Here is an 18904-nt window from a genome sequence, read left to right on the forward strand (position 1 = left end):
ATTTTCCAAAGGGGAAAAGTTTGGGGGTTTTTAAGAAAACGGGGAAAAAAAAAAAAAAGAAAAGTGAAAAAAAAAACAGGAAAAAAATTAAAAATCTTTTAAAAAAAAAAAACCAGGAAAAAACAAAATACAAAGCCCCGGGGGGGGGTTGAGATTCCCGAGTTGGGGGGTTGCGATTCCTGCTTTGGGGGTCGGAATTCCCACCCTGGGGGTTGCAGATCCCATCTTGGAAGTTGCGATTCCTGCTTTGGGGGTCGGAATTCCCACCCTGGGGGTTGCAGATCTCATCTTGGAAGTTGTAATTCCTGTATTGGGGGTTGGAATTCCCACCCTGGGGGTTGCAGATCCTATCTTGGAAGTTATGATCCCACCTTGTGGGGGGGAGTCGTGATTCTGCCTTGGAGTTGCAATTCCCGTCTTGGAAGTCACGATCCGGCCTTGCGGGTGGTGACTCCTGCCCTGGGAGGTCGTGATCCCGCATTGCGGATTGCAATTCCTGACTTGGCTTTGTGATTTCGAGGAGGGGGGAGTTGAGAATTCCCACCTTGGCAGCGGCGATTCCCAAGTTCAGGTTGCGATTCCCGTCTTGAGGGTCGCAGGTCCCTGTTGGGATTGTGATTCCCACCTTGGAAGTTGTGATTCCCACCTTGGAAGTTGTGATTACCAAACAGGGGGTTGCAGTCCCACTTTGGAAGTTGAGATTCCCAGTTTGGGGCTCCCGATTCCCACCTTGGAAGTTCCAGTTCCCAGTTTGGGGGTTGCAGTCCCACCTTGGAAGTTGCAATTCCCAATTTGGGGCTCCCGATTCCCACCTTGGAAGTTCCAATTCCCAATTTCAGGGTTGCAGTCCCACCTTGGAAGTTGCGATTCTCAGTTTGGGGCTCGTGACCCTCAATTTGGGGCTCCCAATTCCCACCTTGGAAGTTCCAGTTCCCAGTTTAGGGCTCTCAATTCCCACCTTGGAAGTTCCAATTCTCAACTTGGGGCTCGCGATTCTCAATTTGGGGCTCCCGATTCCCACCTTGGATATTGCGATTCCCACCTTGAATATTGCGATTCCCAATTTGGGGCTCCCGATTCCCACCTTGGAAGTTCCAGTTCCCAATTTCAGGGTTGCAGTCCCACCTTGGAAGTTGTGATTCTCAACCTGGGGCTCCCGATTCCCACCTTGGAAGGTGCAATTCCCAGTTTGGGGCTCTCAATTCCCACCTTGGAAGTTGTGATTCTCAACTTGGGGCTCGCGATTCCCACCTTGGAAGTTGTGATTCCCACCTTGGATATTGCGATTCCCAATTTGGGGCTCCCGATTCCCCCCTTGGAAGTTATGATTCCCAGTTTGGGGCTCCTGATTTCCACCTTGGAAGTTCCAGTTCCCAATTTCAGGGTTGCAATCCCACCTTGGAAGTTGCAATTCTCAACTTGGGGCTCCTGATTCCCACTTCGGAAGTTGCGATTCTCAACTTGGGGCTCCCGATTCCCACCTTGAAAGTTGTGATTCTCAACTTGGGGCTCTCAGTTCCCACCTTGGAAGTTGTGATTCCCACCTTGGATATTGCGATTCTCAATTTGGGGCTCGGGATTCTCAATTTGGGGCTCACAATTCCCACCTTGGAAGTTCCAGTTCCCAATTTCAGGGTTGCAATCCCACCTTGGAAGTTGCAATTCTCAACTTGGGGCTCCCGATTCCCACCTTGGAAGCTGCAATTCTCAACTTGGGGCTCGGGATTCCCAATTTGGGGCTCACCATTCCCGCCTTGGCTCTCGCCCCCCGCCCTCGCCCCCTCCCCTGGGCTGCGGGGGTGTTTAATTTATTGGAAGCGCGGGGCCGGATCCGGCTGCGCCCTGTACAGCCCCCCCCGGCACGGCCGGCGCATGCTCCCGCGGGAAGGGGGGAGGGAGGGGACACCCCTTTTTTACGTTGACTGTATAATTTTTTTCTACTCGTTTCAGTTCGGTTTGGGTTTTTTCCCCCCCCTTTTTCCTCCCCCTCCTCCCCTCGGAGCTGTGTTTCCATCTCCTCCCTCTGAGATTCCAAACCTTTCCCCGTCTTGAACGTGTAAATAAAGGAAATATTATTGGAGCCGAGCCGGGATGCATTGGGGGACTCGGTGGGGGGGGGTCGGCCCAGTTCTCCCAGTCCATTCCAGTCCCTTCTCTTCCAGCCCAGTTTGCCCCATTCTGTCCCAGTTCCCCCAGACTGTCCCATTCCACTCTGGTACTACAGTCCCATTTCATCCCAGTTCCCTCAGCCTCTCCCACTCCTTCCCAGTTCCCCCAGTCTCTCCCATTCCTTCCCAGTCCCCTGAGCCTCTTCCGGTTCCCTCAGCCTCTCCCAGTCCTTCCCAGTTCCCTCAGCCTCTCCCAGTCCTTCCCAGTTCCCTCAGCCTCTCCCAGTCCTTTCCAGTTGCCCCAGTCTCTCCCATTCCTTCCCAGTTGCCCCAGTCTCTCCCATTCCTTCCCAGTTGCCCCAGTCTCTCCCATTCGTTCCCAGTTTCCCTCAGCCTCCCCCATTTCTTCCCAGTTCCCTCAGCCTCTCCCAGTCCTTCCCAGTTCCCTCAGCCTCTCCCAGTCCTTCCCAGTTCCCTCAGTCTCTTCCCCCGTTCCACTGTAATCCTTCCATTCCACCTTAGTTCCTCCCATTTCTTCCCAGTTCCCTATTCCATCCCAGTCCCTTCCCCTTCCATCCCAGTTCCCCCAGTCCATCCCAGCCCCTCCCTTTCCATCCCAATTCCCCCAGTCTACCCCAGTCCCTCCCACTCCTTCCCAGTCCATCCCAGCCCCTCCCTTTCCAACCCACTCCTTCCCAGTTCCCCCAGTCCATCCCAGCCCCTCCCTTTCCATCCCAGTCTACCCCAGTCCATCCCACTCCTTCCCAGTTCCCCCAGTCCATCCCAGCCCCTCCCTTTCCATTCCAGTCTTCCCAGCTCCTGTCCCAGTCCATCCCAGCCCCCCCCAGCTCCTGTCCCAGTCCATCCCAGCCCCCCCCAGCTCCCGTCCCAGTCCATCCCAGCCCCCCCCAGCTCCCGTCCCAGTCCATCCCAGCCCCCCCCAGCTCCCGTCCCAGTCCATCCCAGCCCCCCCCAGCTCCTGTCCCAGTCCATCCCAGTCTCCCCAGCTCCTGTCCCAGTCCATCCCAGTCTCCCCAGCTCCTGTCCCAGTCCATTCCAGCCCCCCCCAGCTCCTGTCCCAGTCCATCCCAGCCCCCCCCAGCTCCTGTCCCAGTCCATCCCAGCCCCCCCCAGCTCCTGTCCCAGTCCATCCCAGTCCCCCCAGTTCAGTCGCAGTCGAAGCCCCCAGTGCAGCTCTCAGTGTTTATCAAGCAGAGCCCCTGCCCGGACCCCGAGGGAGCAGCGGGGGGGCTGGGGGGAGCCCCGAGTGGGGCGGGAGGGGATCGGGGGGAGCCCCGAGTGGGGCGGGAGGGGGTCGGGGAGAGCCCCGAGTGGGGCGGGGGGCGGCCTGGGGGGAGCCCCCAGTGGGGCGGGAGGGGGTCGAGGGGAGCCCCGAGTGGGGCGGGGGGCGGCCTGGGGGGAGCCCCCAGTGGGGCGGGGGGTGTCGGGGGGTGTTGGGGTTCACGGACGGCGCTGCAGCGGCTGCGCAGGAGCTGCAGTTCCTTCAGGAGCTCTGGGGGGGCAAAGGGATGAAATGAGGGGGGCAGAGACCCCAAACCCCAATGACCCCCAAACACAGAGGCCCTTCTCAAGCCCCAGGGACCCCCCCAAATTCCAGAGACCCCCAAAGACCCCTCCAAAACCCAATGTCCCCCTCAACCCACGAGTGACCCAAACCCCAAAGACTCCTCCAGACCCCAGAGACCCCCAAACCCCAGAGACCCCCAGATCCCAATGCCCCCCCCAACCCTCAGGGCCACCCAGACCTGAAGGACCCCCTCAAGCCCCAAAGACCCCTCCAAATCCCAACACCCCCCCAAACCCCAGAGACCCCCAACCCCCAGATCCCCCACACCCCAATGACCCCCCCAAACCCCAATGCCCCCCAACCCCCAGATCCCCCACACCCCAATGACCCCCCCCAAACCCCAATGACACCCACAAACCCCAAAGACCCCCCACCCCCAAACCACCCAAAGCCCAATGACCCCCACATACCCCAAAGACCCCTCCAAACCCCAATGATACCCCAAACCCCAATGCCCCCCCACCCCCAGATCACCCAAAGCCCAATGACCCCCACAGACCCCAAAGACCCCCAAACCCCAATGACCTCCACATACCCCAAAGACCCCCACATACCCCACTGCCCCCCCAAACCCCAATGACCCCCCCAAACCCCAATGACCCCCCAAACCCCAATGCCCCCCAAACCCCAATGCTCCTCCAAACCCCAAAGACCCCACCACTCCCAGATCATCCAAACCCCAATGCCCCCCCAAACCCCACTGCCCCCCCAAACCCCAATGTCCCCCCAAACCCCAATGACACCCACAGACCCCAAAGCCTCCCTCAAACCCCAATGACCCCCACATGCCCCAATGACCCCACCACTCCCAGATTCCCCAAACACCAAAGACCCCCCAAACCCCAAAGACCCCTCCAAACCCCAATGACCCCCAAACCCCAATGACCCCCCCAAACGCCAAAGACCACCCACAAAGCCCAATGACCCCTCCAAACCCTAATGACCCCCCAAACCCAAATGACCCCCCAAACCCCAATGACCCCCCCAAAGCCCAATGACCCCCCAACCCCAATGACCCCCACATACCCCAATGACCCCACCACTCCCAGACCAGCCAAATCCCAATGACCCCCCCAAAGACCCCCAAACCCCAATGACCCACACATACCCCAAAGACCCCCCCAAACCCCCCTGCCCCCCCCCGTCGCCCCGACCTTGCTGCGCCCGTAGAGGCCGAGCCCCAGCGCCAGGAAGCCGCAGCCCAGCACGAAGCCCCCCACCCCGGTCAGCATCTTGCTCCTGGCGCCGTCCGCCTGCAGCTCTGCGGGGCCGAGAGCAGGGGCTCAGGGCTGGGGGGGCCCCGTCCCACTCCCCCCTGCCCCGGGGGCCCCCAGCCCAGGGCCTTACCCCACGCCCGGGTGACGGGGCGCCGCAGGCTGGCGTGCTCCACCTGGCACGTGTAGGTCTCGCCGCGCTGCGGGATGCTCTCCAGCATCACCAGCACCTGGTAGGTCCAGTCTCCGTTCTGCAGCACCTCCGTGGACACCACGCGCTCCACCTCCTCCCGCCCGTTCTTCCACCACTTCACCTCGATGGCGGCGGGGTAGAAATCCACGGCGGCGCAAACCAACCTGTCGGGCTGGGGCAGAGAGCCCGAGCGCACGGCCGAGACGGACACGCGGGGCTGCGCTGGCGAGGAGAGACCGAGGGGGAGAGAGGATGGAGGAGAGAGGGAGGGAGGAGAGAGGGAGGGAGAGAGGGAGAGAGGGATGGAGGGGAGAGGGAGGGAGAGAGGGAGAGAGGGACGGGGGGAGAGAGGGATGGAGGGAGAGAGGGAGGGAGAGAGGGAGAGAGGGAGGGAGGAGAGAGGAGAGAGAGGGAGGGATGGAGAGAGGGAGGGAGAGAGGGATGGAGGGGAGGGATGGAGGGAGAGGGGGGGGAGGGATGGAGGGAGGGAGGGAGGGAAGGAGAGAGGGAGGGAGGGATGGAGGGAGAGAGGGAGGGAAGGAGAGAGGGAGGGAGAGAGAGAGAGGGAGGGAGGGATGGAGAGAGGGAGGGAGGGATGGAGGAAGGGAGGGAGGGAGGGAGAGGGAGGGAGAGAGAGGGATGGAGGGATGGAGGGAGGGATGGAGAGAGAGAGAGGGATGGAGGGAGGGAGGGAGGGATGAGAGAGGGAGAGGGAGGGATGGAGAGAGGGAGGGATGGAGGGGGGGAGGAGAGAGGGAGGGAGAGAGGGATGGAGGGGAGGGATGGAGGGAGGGGGGAGGGAGGGAGGGATGGAGGGAGAGAGGGAGGGAGGGAGAAATGGAGGGAGGGAGGGAGAGATGGAGAGAAGGAGAGAAGGATGGAGGGAGGGAGGGAGAGAGGGAGGGATGGAGGGAGGGAGGAAGGGAGGGAGGGATGGAGGGATGTATGGGTGGAAGAATGGATGGACGGATGGACAGATGTATGGACAGATCGATGTACAGATGGATGGACGGACAGATGGATGGACAGAGAGATGGATGGATGGATGAAACGAGATGGGAAATGCCTGGAGCGGCGCGCGCCGGGGCAGAGGCTTCGCTCGCGGCCCAACGGCCGCCGCACGCCGTTGCCCTCCGGTCGCGGCCCTCGGGAGAAGAGCCCGGCACCCACCTCCCCAGCCCGTGGCGGCCGGCGACGAGGTCTCCCCTCGGCTGCCCTTCTCCGGGCTGAACCCCCCCAGGCCCCTCGGCCGCCCCCGCTCAGCCCGGCGAGGGCGCGGGGAAGCTGCGCCAGGGGAGGGTGGGCTCGGCCGTGGGGCCGAGGTTCTCGGCGCAGGGGCTTCTCCCCGGGGCAGCCGTGGTGGCCGCCGGACGGCCGAGGTCGCCGAAGCCTTTGGGGCGCGGGGGGAGCGTTGGGGTGGTGGCGGGCAGGGCCGGGACTTGGGGCGGACGAGCCTCGGGGGACCCTTCGGGCTGTGGGCGCCGTGGGGCTGGCGGCCTCGGGGAAGGGCGCGGGGGCTCTGCGGGAGCGCGGCACGGACACGCGCTGCCCTCCTGTGCGCCGGGGGCTCGGATCGGGCCCGGCCCCCCGGGAAAGGCGCTGCCACGCGCTCACCTACACGATCCACGGTGAAAGGGGAATCCACCTCATAGTTGTGTCGGCAGAAGGTGTCCACCGCAGCTCGTGCGTACGCCAGGCGGCTCTCCTGACTGTTCCAGGACTCGGCTTCAGGCTCTCCCAGGGGGGTGTCGGCCACGTAGACCCCCACATCGCTGTCGAAGTGCAGAATCTGCTCTCGGTTGTAGATGTATCTCTCCACAAGCCTCACCCTCTCGGTGCCGTTGGTGAAATAACAGTCGGCTTTCGACTGGAGCTGGAAGAGCCCTGGAGGAGCAGAGCTGGGGGTCAGCACCCCAAACCCCCCCAGCGCCCCCCAAGCCGGGCTCCCACCCCCCGGCAGCGCCCAGTGCCTCCCCACGCCGTGGGGCTGAGCTCCCAGTGCATCCCAGTGCCCCCAGCTCCGCTCCCAGTGCATCCCAGTCTCCCTGCTTTGGGTTCCACTGCGTCCCAATCTTCCCAGCTCCTGCCCAATGAATTCCAGGCTCCTCAGCTCCCAGTGCATCCCAGTCTGCCCATCAGTGCATCCCAGTCTCCTCTAGGTTACCTCCCAGTGCATCCCAGTACCCCTGCCTTTGCTTCCAGTTCATCTCAACCTCCTTCAGCTCATCTCCCAGTGCCTCCCAGTCCCCCCAGCTCATCTCCCAGTGCCTCCCAGCCCCCCCAGCTCAGCTCCCAGTGCCTCCCAGTCCCCCCAGCTCATCTCCCAGTTCATCCCAGTCCCCCCCATCTCATCTCCCAGTGCCTCCCAGTCCCCCCAGCTCATCTCCCAGTGCCTCCCAGCCCCCCCATCTCATCTCCCAGTTCATCCCAGTCCCCCCCATCTCATCTCCCAGTGCCTCCCAGCCCCCCCAGCTCAGTTCCCAGTGCCTCCCAGTCCCCCCCAGCTCATCTCCCAGTGCTTCCCAGTCCCCCCAGCTCATCTCCCAGTGCATCCCAGCCCCCCCATCTCAGCTCCCAGTTCATCCCAGTCCCCCCATCTCATCTCCCAGTGCCTCCCAGCCGCCCCATCTCATCTCCCAGTGCCTCCCAGCCCCCCCAGCTCACGTCGGGTCTCGTCGCCAGCAGCCCCGGGCGCTCCCAGCGCCACCAGTGCCACCAGCACGGCCCCAGCTCCCAGCACGCCAGCAGCCCCCATGGTGCTCCCGGCCCCCCCGAGCCAGCCGCACTCTGCCGGGCGCGCTCTCGCCCCAGTGCTGCCCAGTGGGGCACTGGGAGTCCCAGCCCGGCCCAGTGCGCAGCGCAGCTGGGCAGCATCACTCGTCTCCAGGCAGAGGCGCGGGCGCGCGGCCGTCTCTCTGCTCCTCAGGGGGCTCTGGGCCGGGGCTCTGCCTGGGAACAGCTGAGGCGCCCTCGGGGCTCCCCGACATTGGCCCATAGCTCTGGGGGGGGTTTAACCCCCATCCTCATTTCTTGTGGGTCCCGAAAGTTCTGCCCCACTTTGCAGAGCGACAGCGGCGATGGCACTGGGACGCGATGTGGCGTTGGTGCTGCTGTTGGGGTTCAGTCTGCAGCGAGCGGGGGGCGAGACAGGTCGGAGGGGGGGAATGGGGGGGGATGGGGGGGGCAGGGGGTAAAGGAGGGGTCCCGGACCCATAGGTGCTGTGGGGCAGGGGGTAAATGGGGAGTCCCGGACCCATAGGAGCTGTGCATCAGGGGGTAATGGGGTGTCCAGGGGCGTTCTGGACTCATAGGAGCTGTGGGTCAGGGGGTAAAGGGGTGTCCAGGGGGGTTCTGGACCCATAGGTGGTGTGGGGCAGGGGGTAAATGGGGAGTTCCGGACCCATAGGTGCTGTGGGTCAGGGGTAATGGGGTGTCCAGGGGGGTTCTGGACCCATAGGTGCTGTGGGTCAGTGGGTAAAGAGGGGTTCAGGGGGGTCATGGACTCATAGGAGCTGTGGGTCAGGGGGTGAAGGGGTGTCCAGGGGGGTCCTGGACCCATAGGTGCTGTGGGTCCAGGGGTAAAGGGGGGTCTGGGGGTGTCCTGGACTCATTGGAACTGAGGGTCAGGGGGTAAAGTGGGGTTCAGGGGTGTCCTGGACTCATAGGAGCTGTGGGTCAGGGGGTAATGGGGTGTCCAGGGGGGTCCTGGACCCATAGGTGCTGTGGGTCAGGGGGTAATGGGGTGTCCAGGGGGGTTCTGGACCCATAGGTGGTGTGGGTCAGTGGGTAAAGAGGGGTTCAGGGGGGTCATGGACTCATAGGAGCTGTGGGACAGAGGGTAATGGGGTGTCCAGGGGGGTCCTGGACCCATAGGTGCTGTGGGTCCAGGGGTAAAGGGGGGTCTGGGGGTGTCCTGGACTCATTGGAACTGAGGGTCAGGGGGTAAAGTGGGGTTCAGGGGTGTCCTGGACTCATAGGAGCTGTGGGTCAGGGGGTAATGGGGTGTCCAGGGGGGTCCTGGACCCATAGGTGCTGTGGGTCAGGGGGTAATGGGGTGTCCAGGGGGGTTCTGGACCCATAGGTGGTGTGGGTCAGTGGGTAAAGGGGGGTTCAGGGGGGTTCTGGACTCATAGGAGCTGTGGGTCAGGGGGTAATGGGGGGTTTGGGGGTTCTGGACCCATAGATGCTGTGGGGCAAGGGATAAAGAGGGGGTCCTGGACTCATAGGAACTGAGGGTCAGGGGGTAAAGGGGGGTTCAGGGGGGTCATGGACTCATAGGAGCTGTGGGACAGGGGGTAAAGGGGTGTCCAGGGGGGTTCTGGACCCATAGATGCTGTGGGTCAGTGGGTAAAGGGGGGTTCAGGGGGGTTCTGGACCCATAGGAGCTGTGGGACAGAGGGTAATGGGGGTTTGGGGGGGTTCTGGACCCATAGATGCTGTGGGTCAGTGGGTAAAGTGGGGTTCAGGGGGGTTCTGGAGTCATAGGAGCTGTGGGTCAGGGGGTAATGGGGGGCTTGGGGGTTCTGGACCCATAGGTGCTGTGGGTCAGGGTCTGGGGGGGGTCCCAGACCCATAGGAGCTATGGGTCAGGGGGTAATGGGGTGTCCAGGGGGGTCCCGGACCCATAGATGCTGTGGGTCAGGGGGGAATGAGCCTCCCAGTACTCCCAGTCCCATCCTGGTGCCTCCCAGTGCCTCCCAGTCCCTCCCAGTTCCCCCCCAGTCCCTCTCAGTGCCTCCCAGTCCCTCCCAGTTCCCCCCAGTCCCTCGCAGTGCCTCCCAGTCCCCCCCAGTGCCTCCCAGTCCCATCCTGGTGCCTCCCAGTGCCTCCCAGTCCCTCCCAGTTCCCCCCCAGTCCCTCCCAGTGCCTCCCAGTCCCCCCCAGTCCTCCCCAGTCCCATCCTGGTGCCTCCCAGTGCCTCCCAGTGCTTCCCAGTTACCCCCAGTGCCCCCCCAGTCCCATCTTGATGCCTCTCTGTGAGCTCCCATTCCCCCCCAGTGCCTCCCAGTCCCTCCCAGTGCCCCCCAGTGCCCCCCCAGTCCCTCCCAGTCCCTCCCAGTGCCTCCCAGTCCCTCCCAGTGCCCCCCAGTGCCCCCCCAGTCCCTCCCAGTCCCTCCCAGTGCCTCCCAGTCCCATCCTGGTGCCTCCCAGTTCTTCCCAGTCCTCCCCAGTCCCATCCTGGTGCCCCTCAATGAGCTCCCAGTGCCTCCCAGTTACCTCCAGCGCCCCCCAGTCCCATCCTGGTGCCTCTCTGTGAGCTCCCAGTGCTCTGGTGGTCCTTCTCCCATTGATGATGTGGCTTTGGGGTCAAAGATGGGATCTGGTGGTCCTTCTTCTGTGGGTCTGAGGTCAACGTTGGTCCTTCTCCAATGGGTTTGGGGTCAATGGTGGTCCTTCTTCCATGGGTTTGGGGTCAATGGTGGTCCTTCTCCTGTGGGTTTGAGGTCAACGGTGGTCCTTCTCCAATGGGTTTGGGGTCAATGGTGGTCCTTCTCCCATTGATGATGTGGGTTTGGGGTCAACGGTGGTCCTTCTCCTGTGGGTTTGGGGTCAACGGTGGTCCTTCTCCCATGGGTTTGGGGTCAATGGTGGTCCTTCACTCATTGATGATGTGGGTTTGGGGTCAAAGGAGGTCCTTCTCCAATGGATTTGGGGTCAATGGTGGTCCTTCTCCCATTGATGATGTAGGATTGGGGTCAAAGGTGGTCCTTCTTCCATGGGTTTGGGGTCAATGGTGGTCCTTCTCCAATGGGTTTGGGGTCAATGGTGGTCCTTCTCCCGATGATGATATGGGTTTGGGGTCAAAGATGGGATCCGGTGGTCCTTCTCCAGTGGCTTTGGGGTCAACGGTGGTCCTTCTCCCATGGGTTTGGAGTCAATGGTGGGATCTGGTGGTCCTTCTCCAGTGGCTTTGGGGTCAACGGTGGTCCTTCTCCGGTGGCTTTGGGGTCACTGGTGGGATCCGGTGGTCCTTCACCCATTGATGATGTGGGTTTGGGGTCAACGGTGGTCCTTCACCCATTGATGATGTGGCTTTGTGGTCACCGGTGGTCCTTCTCCGGTGGCTTCGTGGTCACCGGTGGGACGCGGCAGTGCTGTGGCTCTCGTGGCAGTGAGGAACACCATCCACCAAGCGGAGTTCCAGCAGCGTTTGGAGCCCTCGGGGTCGGACGTGGGCGAATACCAACAGTCCTTCAACGCCGATGAGGTCTTCCACGTAGACCTGGAGAAACAGGAGACCGTGTGGCGCCTGCCCGAGTTCGGGGAGGTCACCAGCTTCGAGGCTCAGGGGGCGCTGCAGAACGCGGCCATCGGCAAACACAACCTGGAGATCATCATCCAAAGGTCCAACGGCTCCCAAGGAACCATCGGTGGGTAAAAACCACCCGAGTGGACCTTCTGCTCCAGGGATGGAACTCCAAAGGAGTTTGGGAGAGGGTTTGGAGAACCTCAGGGGGGAGGGGGAGGGGTTTGCTGGTGGGAAGAGGTTGGAGGTGGGTGGGATGGGAGGGGCCTTTGAGCCAACGCAACTCAATCCATGATGCCATGACCTCGTGGGCCCTTCTCAGGTCATGAGGAGGATCTGGATGGGCTTTGAGGGCTCTTCCAACCCATCCAACTCAACCAAACCCATCCCTCCATGACTTCATGGACCCTTTCCATGTCGTGAGGTGGATCTGGATGGGCTTTGAAGGCTCTTCCAACCCATCCAACTCAACCCAACCCATCCCTCCATGACCTCACGGTCCCTTCTCAGGTCATGAGGAGGATCTGGATGGGCTTTGAGGGCCCTTCCAACCCATCCAACCCAACCCAATCCAATCCAACTCAACCCATCCCATCCCTCCATGACCTCACGATCCCTTCTCAGGTCATGAGGAGGATCTGGATGGGCTTTGAGGGCCCTTCCAACCCATCCAACTCAACAAAATCCAACCCAACTCAACCCATCCCATCCTTCCATGACCTCACGGACCCTTCTCAGGTCATGAGGTGGATCAGGATGGGCTTTGAGGGCCCTTCCAACCCATCCAACTCAACCCAACTCAATCCAACTCAACCCATCCCATCCCTCCATGACCTCATGGTCCCTTCTCAGGTCATGAGGAGCATCTGGATGGGCTTTGAGGGCCCTTCCAATCCAATTCAACCCAATCCAACTCAACCCAACTCATGATTCCATGACCTTACGGTCCCTTCTCAGGTCATGAGGTGGATCTGGATGGGCTTCGAGGTCCCTTCCAACCCATCCAACTCAACCCATCCCATCCCTCCATGACCTCATGGGCCCTTCTCAGGTCATGAGGTGGACCTGGATGGACTTTGAGGGTCCTTCCAACCCATCCAACTCAACCCAATCCAATCCAACTCAACCCAACCCATCCCTCCATGACCTCATGGGCCCTTCTCAGGTCATGAGGAGGGTCTGGATGGGCTTCGAGGGCCCTTCCAACCCATCCAACCCAACCCAATCCAATCCAACTCAACCCATCCCATGACTCCATGACCTCACGATCCCTTCTCAGGTCATGAGGAGGATCTGGATGGGCTTTGAGGGCTCTTCCAACCCATCCAACTCAACCCAACCCATCCCTCCATGACCTCATGGTCTCTTCTCAGGTCATGAGGAGGATCTGGATGGGCTTTGAGGGCCCTTCCAACCCATCCAACTCAACAAAATCCAACCCAACTCAACCCATCCCATCCTTCCATGACCTCACGGACCCTTCTCAGGTCATGAGGTGGATCTGGATGGGCTTTGAGGTCCCTTCCAACCCATCCAACTCAACCCATCCCATCCCTCCATGACCTCACGGTCCCTTCTCAGGTCATGAGGTGGATCTGAATGGGCTTTGAGGGCCCTTCCAACCCATCCAACTCAATCCAATCCAACCCAATCCAATCCAACTCAACCCATCCCATCCCTCCATGACCTCATGATCCCTTCTCAGGTCATGAGGAGCATCTGGATGGGCTTTGAGGGCCCTTCCAACCCATCCAACTCAACCCATCTCAACTCAACCCATCCCTCCATGACCTCATGGTCCCTTCTCAGGTCATGAGGAGCATCTGGATGGGCTTTGAGGGTCCTTCCAACCCATCCAACTCAACCCAATCCAATCCAACTCAACCCAACTCAACCTATCCCATCCCTCCATGACCTCATGGTCCCTTCTCAGGTCATGAGGAGGACCCGGATGGGCTTTGAAGTCTCTTCCAACCCATCCAACTCAACCCATCCCATGATTCCATGACCTCATGGTCTCTTCTCAGGGCATGAGGTGGATCTGGATGGGCTTTGAGGGCCCTTCCAACCCATCCAACTCAACCCAACCCAACCCATCCCATGACTTCATGACCTCATGATCCCTTCTCAGGTCATGAGGAGCATCTGGATGGGCTTTGAGGGCCCTTCCAATCCAATTCAACCCAATCCAACTCAACCCAACTCATGACTCCATGACCTCACGATCCCTTCTCAGGTCATGAGGAGGATCTGGATGGGCTTTGAGGGCCCTTCCAACCCATCCAACTCAACAAAATCCAACCCAACTCAACCCATCCCATCCTTCCATGACCTCACGGTCTCTTCTCAGGTCATGAGGAGGATCTGGATGGGCTTTGAGGGCTCTTCCAACCCATCCAACTCAACCCAACTCAACCCAACTCAACCCAACCCATGACTCCATGACCTCACGATCCCTTCTCAGGTCATGAGGAGGATCTGGATGGGCTTTGAGGGCCCTTCCAACCCATCCAACCCAACCCAATCCAATCCAACTCAACCCAACTCAACCCATCCCATCCCTCCATGACCTCACAGTCCCTTCTCAGGTCATGAGGAGGATCTGGATGGGCTTCGAGGTCCCTTCCAACCCATCCAACTCAACCCATCCCATCCCTCCATGACCTCATGATCTCTTCTCAGGTCATGAGGTGGATCTGGATGGGCTTCGAGGTCCCTTCCAACCCATCCAACTCAACACAACCCATCCAACCCAACCCATCCCATCCCTCCATGACCTCATGGTCCCTTCTCAGGTCATGAGGTGGACCTGGATGGACTTTGAGGGCCCTTCCAACCCATCCAACCCAACCCAATCCAATCCAACTCAACCCATCCCATGACTCCATGACCTCACGATCCCTTCTCAGGTCATGAGGTGGATCAGGATGGGCTTTGAGGGCCCTTCCAACCCATCCAACTCAACCCAACCCATGACTCCATGACCTCACGATCCCTTCTCAGGTCATGAGGAGGACCCGGACGGGCTTTGAGGGCCCTTCCAACCCATCCAACTCAACCCATCCCATCCCTCCATGACCTCACGGTCCCTTCTCAGGTCATGAGGAGCATCTGGATGGGCTTTGAGGTCCCTTCCAACCCATCCAACTCAACCCAACTCATGATTCCATGACCTCACGGTCCCTTCTCAGGTCATGAGGTGGATCTGGATGGGCTTCGAGGGCCCTTCCAACCCATCCAACTCAACCCAATCCAACCCAACTCAACCCATCCCATCCCTCCATGACCTCACAGTCCCTTCTCAGGTCATGAGGAGGACCCGGATGGGCTTCGAGGTCCCTTCCAACCCATCCAACTCAACCCATCCCATCCCTCCACGACCTCATGGTCCCTTCTCAGGTCATGAGGAGGACCCGGATGGGCTTTGAGGTCCCTTCCAACCCATCCAACTCAACCCATCTCAACTCAACCCATCCCTCCATGACCTCATGGTCTCTTCTCAGGTCATGAGGAGCATCTGGATGGGCTTCGAGGTCCCTTCCAACCCACCCCACCCCATCCCCACCCCTCAGCAAACGCTGACCTCCCTCCCGTTGTCCCCAGTGCCACCGGAGGTGACGGTGTTCCCCAAACACCCCGTGGAACTCGGTGACCCCAACGTCCTCATCTGCTACGTGGACAAGTTTTGGCCGTCCATCGTCGACATCTCGTGGTTGAAGAACGGCGAGAAGGTGAAGGACGGAGTCTTCGAGACCGTCTTCTACCCCCGTGACGACCACACCTTCCGCAAGTTCTCCTACCTGACCTTCATCCCCACCCGCGGAGAGTCCTACGACTGCCGAGTGGAGCACTGGGGTCACCCCACCCCTTTGAAGCGCCATTGGGGTGAGGAGAAGACCTCTCTCATCACCGTGTGCCCCACGGCCCCTCTTTAGAGGGACCTCAACACCTCCGTCTCAACCTTCTCCAGAACTTCAAGTGGATCTCCCCGTTTCCGAGACCACCGAGACGGTGGTTTGTGCCCTGGGTTTGGCCGTGGGTATCATCGGCATCGCCGTGGGCACCGTCCTCATCATCAAAGCCATGAAGATGAGGAGCGCCAACACCCGACGCGACCCCTTGTGAGGTGGAAGAAGACGGAGGGGCTGCGGGAGGACCTCGAGGGTCTTCAGAAGAACTTTGAGGGTCTTTAGAGAACCTCAAAGGTCTTTGCAAGAACCTCGAGGGTCTTCTGAAGAACCTTGAGGGCCTTCAGAAGAACCTCGAGGGTCTTCAGAGGACCTCGAAGGTCTTTGGAAGAACCTCAAGGGTCTTCAGAAGAACTTTGAGGGTCTTCAGAGAACCTCGAGGGTCTTTGGAAGATCTTTGAGGGTCTTTGGAAGAACTTTGAGGGTCTTTGGAGAACCTCGAGGGTCTTTGGAAGATCTTTGAGGGTCTTCAGAAGATCTTTGAGGGTCTTCGGAGAACCTCGAGGGTCTTTGGAAGAACCCTGAGGGTCTTTGGAGAACCTCGAGGGTCTTCGGAAGAACTTTGAGGGTCTTCGGAAGAACTTTGAGGGTCTTCGGAGAACCTCGAGGGTCTTTGGAAGAACCCTGAGGGTCTTCCGAGAAACTTGAAGGTCTTCAGAGAACCTCGAGGGTCTTTGGAAGATCTTTGAGGGTCTTCAGAAGAACTTTGAGGGTCTTTGGAAGAACTTTGAGGGTCTTCAGAGAACCCTGAGGGTCTTTGGAAGATCTTTGAGGGTCTTCGGAAGAACTTTGAGGGTCTTCAGAGAACCTCGAGGGCCTTCAGAAGAACTTTGAGGGTCTTCAGAGGACCTCGAAGGTCTTTGGAAGAACCTCGAGGGTCTTCAGAAGAACTTTAAGGGTCTTCGGAAGAACTTTGAGGATCTTCAGAAGAACTTTGAGGGTCTTTGGATACCATCTCCAACCACAGTATCTCCTCCCACCTTTGAGACAGGATCTCCACGAAGCCAACGAGGTGTTGTCCTGCCCCACAGCTGCCCCACAGCTGCCCCACAGCTGCCCCACAGCTGCCCCACAGCGCCCCATTCCGCCCCTTCTCCTCCTGCTTTGACACCACAATAAAAGCCGTTGAGTTGACGTCAATGTGTGGTCCTCAACGTTCTCCACGAGAACCCCAAAAAAAGGGGGAGAGAAAAAAAATCTATGGGGTGGGAAAATCTATGGGGTGGGAAAATCTATGGGGTGGAAGATGTGGGGCAGAAGAAGGGGGTGGAGGGGGAGCTCAGGGCCCCATTGGACCTTCTTGGTGGCATCTCAGGACCTTCGAAGGACACAAAGATGGTGTCCAAAAGGCTCTCGTGTGACGGCTTTGGTGCCCCATAAGTGATGGCTTTGGTGCCCCATAAGTGACGGCTTTTGCCCCATAAGTGATGGCTTTGGTGCCCCATAAGTGATGGCTTTGGTGCCCCATAAGTGATGGCTTTGGTGCCCCATAAGTGACGGCTTTTGCCCCATAAGTGATGGCTTTGGTGCCCCATAAGTGGTGACTTTGGTGCCCCATAAGTGATGGCTTTGGTGCCCCATAAGTGATGGCTTTGGTGCCCCATAAGTGATGGCTTTTGCCCCATAAGTGGTGACTTTGGTGCCCCATAAGTGATGGCTTTGGTGCCCCATAAGTGACGGCTTTGGTGCCCCATAAGTGATGGCTTTTGCCCCATAAGTGACGACTTTGGTGCCCCATAAGTGACGGCTTTGGTGCCCCATAAGTGGTGACTTTGGTGCCCCATAAGTGATGGCTTTGGTGCCCCATAAGTGATTGCTTTGGTGCCCCATAAGTGACGGCTTTGGTGCCCCATAAGTGATGGCTTTGGTGCCCCATAAGTGACGTCTTTAGTGCCCCATAAGTGACGGCTTTGGTGCCCCATAAGTGACATCTTTGGTGCCCCATAAGTGATGGCTTTGGTGCCCCATAAGTGACGGCTTTGGTGCCCCATAAGTGATGGCTTTGGTGCCCCATAAGTGCCATATTTGTGCCCCATAAGTTCTACTGGGAGGTACTGGGAGGGAACTGGGAGTGCCCTCCCAGTACCCTCCCAGTGCCCCCCAGTACCCCCCAGTGCCCTCCCAGTACCCTCCCAGTGCCCCCCAGTACCCCCCAGTGCCCTCCCAGTACCCTCCCAGTGCCCCCCAGTACCCCCCAGTGCCCTCCCAGTACCCTCCCAGTGCCCCCCAGTGCTCCCAGTATCCTCCCAGTGCCCCCCAGTACCCCCCCAGTGCCATCCCAGTGCTCCCAGTACCCTCCCAGTACCCCCAGTAACCCCCCAGTGCCCTCCCAGTACTCCCCCAGTGCCATCCCAGTGCTCCCAGTACCCTCCCAGTGCCCCCCAGTGCTCCCAGTACCCTCCCAGTACCCCCCAGTACCCCCCAGTGCCCTCCCAGTACCCCGCAGTACCCCCCCAGTGCTCCCAGTACCCCCCAGTACCCCCCAGTGCCTTCCCAGTACCCCGCAGTACCCCCCCAGTGCTCCCAGTACCCTCCCAATACCCCCCAGTACCCCCCCAGTGCCCTCCCAGTGCTCCCAGTCCAGTGTCCCCCCCTAAACCAGTTTCCCCCCTCCCCCCGACCAGTTTGCCCCCCCCCCCAGTATCCCCCCAGTTCCCTCCCAGTACAACCAGTTCCCTCCCAGTTCCCTCCCAGTACAACCAGTTCCCCCCAGTTCCCTCCCAGTTCCTCCCAGTAATCCCCCCCAGTTCCTGGGTGCCCCTCTCCCTCCCAGTTCCCTCCCAGTTCCCTCCCAGTACCCTCAGTTCCCTCCCAGTCCCTCCCAGTCCCCCCCAGTTCCCTCCCAGTTCCCTTCCAGTACCCCCAGTTCCCTCCCAGTCCCCCCCCAGTTCCCCCTAGTTCCCTCCCAGTACACCCAGTTCCCTCCCAGTCCCTCCCAGTCCCCCCCAGTTCCCTCCCAGTTCCCTTCCAGTACCCCCAGTTCCCTCCCAGTCCCCCCCCAGTTCCCCCTAGTTCCCTCCCAGTACACCCAGTTCCCTCCCAGTCCCTCCCAGTCCCTCCCAGTTCCCTCCCAGTGCCCCCCCCGCCAAGTTCCTGGGTGTCCGCCTCCCCCAGTTCCCTCCCAGTTCCTCCCAGTTCCTCCCAGTCCCCCCCCCAGTGGGGATTTCCAACCACGCCAGTGTTTCGGGGCCCTCCCTGTCCCCCAGTATCCCCAGTTTAACCAGTTACTGGGCGGGACTGGGCCGCGTCACCATTCTCCGGCAGATTCCGGGCACGGAGCTCCCAGTGCTCAACCAGTACCCCCCCCCCATCCCAGTAACCCCCAGTTCCCCTCAGTTCCCTCCCAGTTCCCCCTCAATCCCCCCCAGTTCCTCCCAGTATCCCCCAATTCCCCCCCAGTTCCCCTCAGTTCCCTCCCAGTTCCCCCTCAATTCCCCCCAATTCCTCCCAGTATCCCCCAGTTCCCCCCCAGTTCCCCCCAGTTCCTCCCAGTATCCTCCCAGTATCCCCCAATTCCTCCCAGTATCCCCCAGTATCCCCGAATTTCCTCCCAGTTACCCCCCAGTTACCCCCAATTCCCCCCAGT

The 18904-nt window shown here is 60.3% G+C and overlaps 3 protein-coding genes across 4 annotated transcripts; 1 reads left to right on the forward strand and 2 right to left on the reverse strand.

Annotated features, from left to right (window-relative positions):
* Positions 1-104: 104 nt before the first annotated feature.
* Positions 105-2235, reverse strand: LOC128849586 (uncharacterized). The gene is made up of 3 exons (XM_054051962.1): positions 2220-2235; positions 959-1141; positions 105-916 (listed from the first exon to the last, which is right to left on the reverse strand). The coding sequence occupies exons 1-3, from the start codon at positions 2233-2235 to the stop codon at positions 426-428; spliced, it is 690 nt and encodes a 229-aa protein (XP_053907937.1). The 3' UTR covers positions 105-425.
* A 1252-nt stretch (positions 2236-3487) lies between these two features.
* On the reverse strand, positions 3488-8098 carry LOC104058596 (class II histocompatibility antigen, B-L beta chain-like). Its single transcript, XM_054052030.1, has 5 exons — positions 7768-8098; positions 6718-6987; positions 5044-5325; positions 4851-4957; positions 3488-3621 (listed from the first exon to the last, which is right to left on the reverse strand). Exons 1-5 carry the CDS (start codon positions 8096-8098, stop codon positions 3613-3615), a joined length of 999 nt encoding a protein of 332 aa, XP_053908005.1. The 3' UTR covers positions 3488-3612.
* On the forward strand, positions 8095-15625 carry LOC104054867 (H-2 class II histocompatibility antigen, A-Q alpha chain-like). 2 transcript variants are annotated; one of them, XM_054052024.1, is made up of 4 exons: positions 8095-8253; positions 11217-11474; positions 14954-15235; positions 15321-15618. In XM_054052024.1, the coding sequence occupies exons 1-4, from the start codon at positions 8181-8183 to the stop codon at positions 15473-15475; spliced, it is 768 nt and encodes a 255-aa protein (XP_053907999.1). In that variant the 5' UTR covers positions 8095-8180; the 3' UTR covers positions 15476-15618. The 2 variants fall into 2 exon arrangements, with proteins under 2 accessions (XP_053907999.1, XP_053907998.1); XM_054052023.1 differs by lacking the exon at positions 8095-8253 and adding an exon at positions 10873-11065 and having other exon boundaries at positions 11148-11474; positions 15321-15625.
* The last annotated feature ends 3279 nt before the right edge of the window (positions 15626-18904 follow it).

The sequence above is a fragment of the Cuculus canorus genome, chromosome 31, assembly GCF_017976375.1.
Source record: "Cuculus canorus isolate bCucCan1 chromosome 31, bCucCan1.pri, whole genome shotgun sequence".
Lineage (NCBI taxonomy): Eukaryota > Metazoa > Chordata > Aves > Cuculiformes > Cuculidae > Cuculus > Cuculus canorus.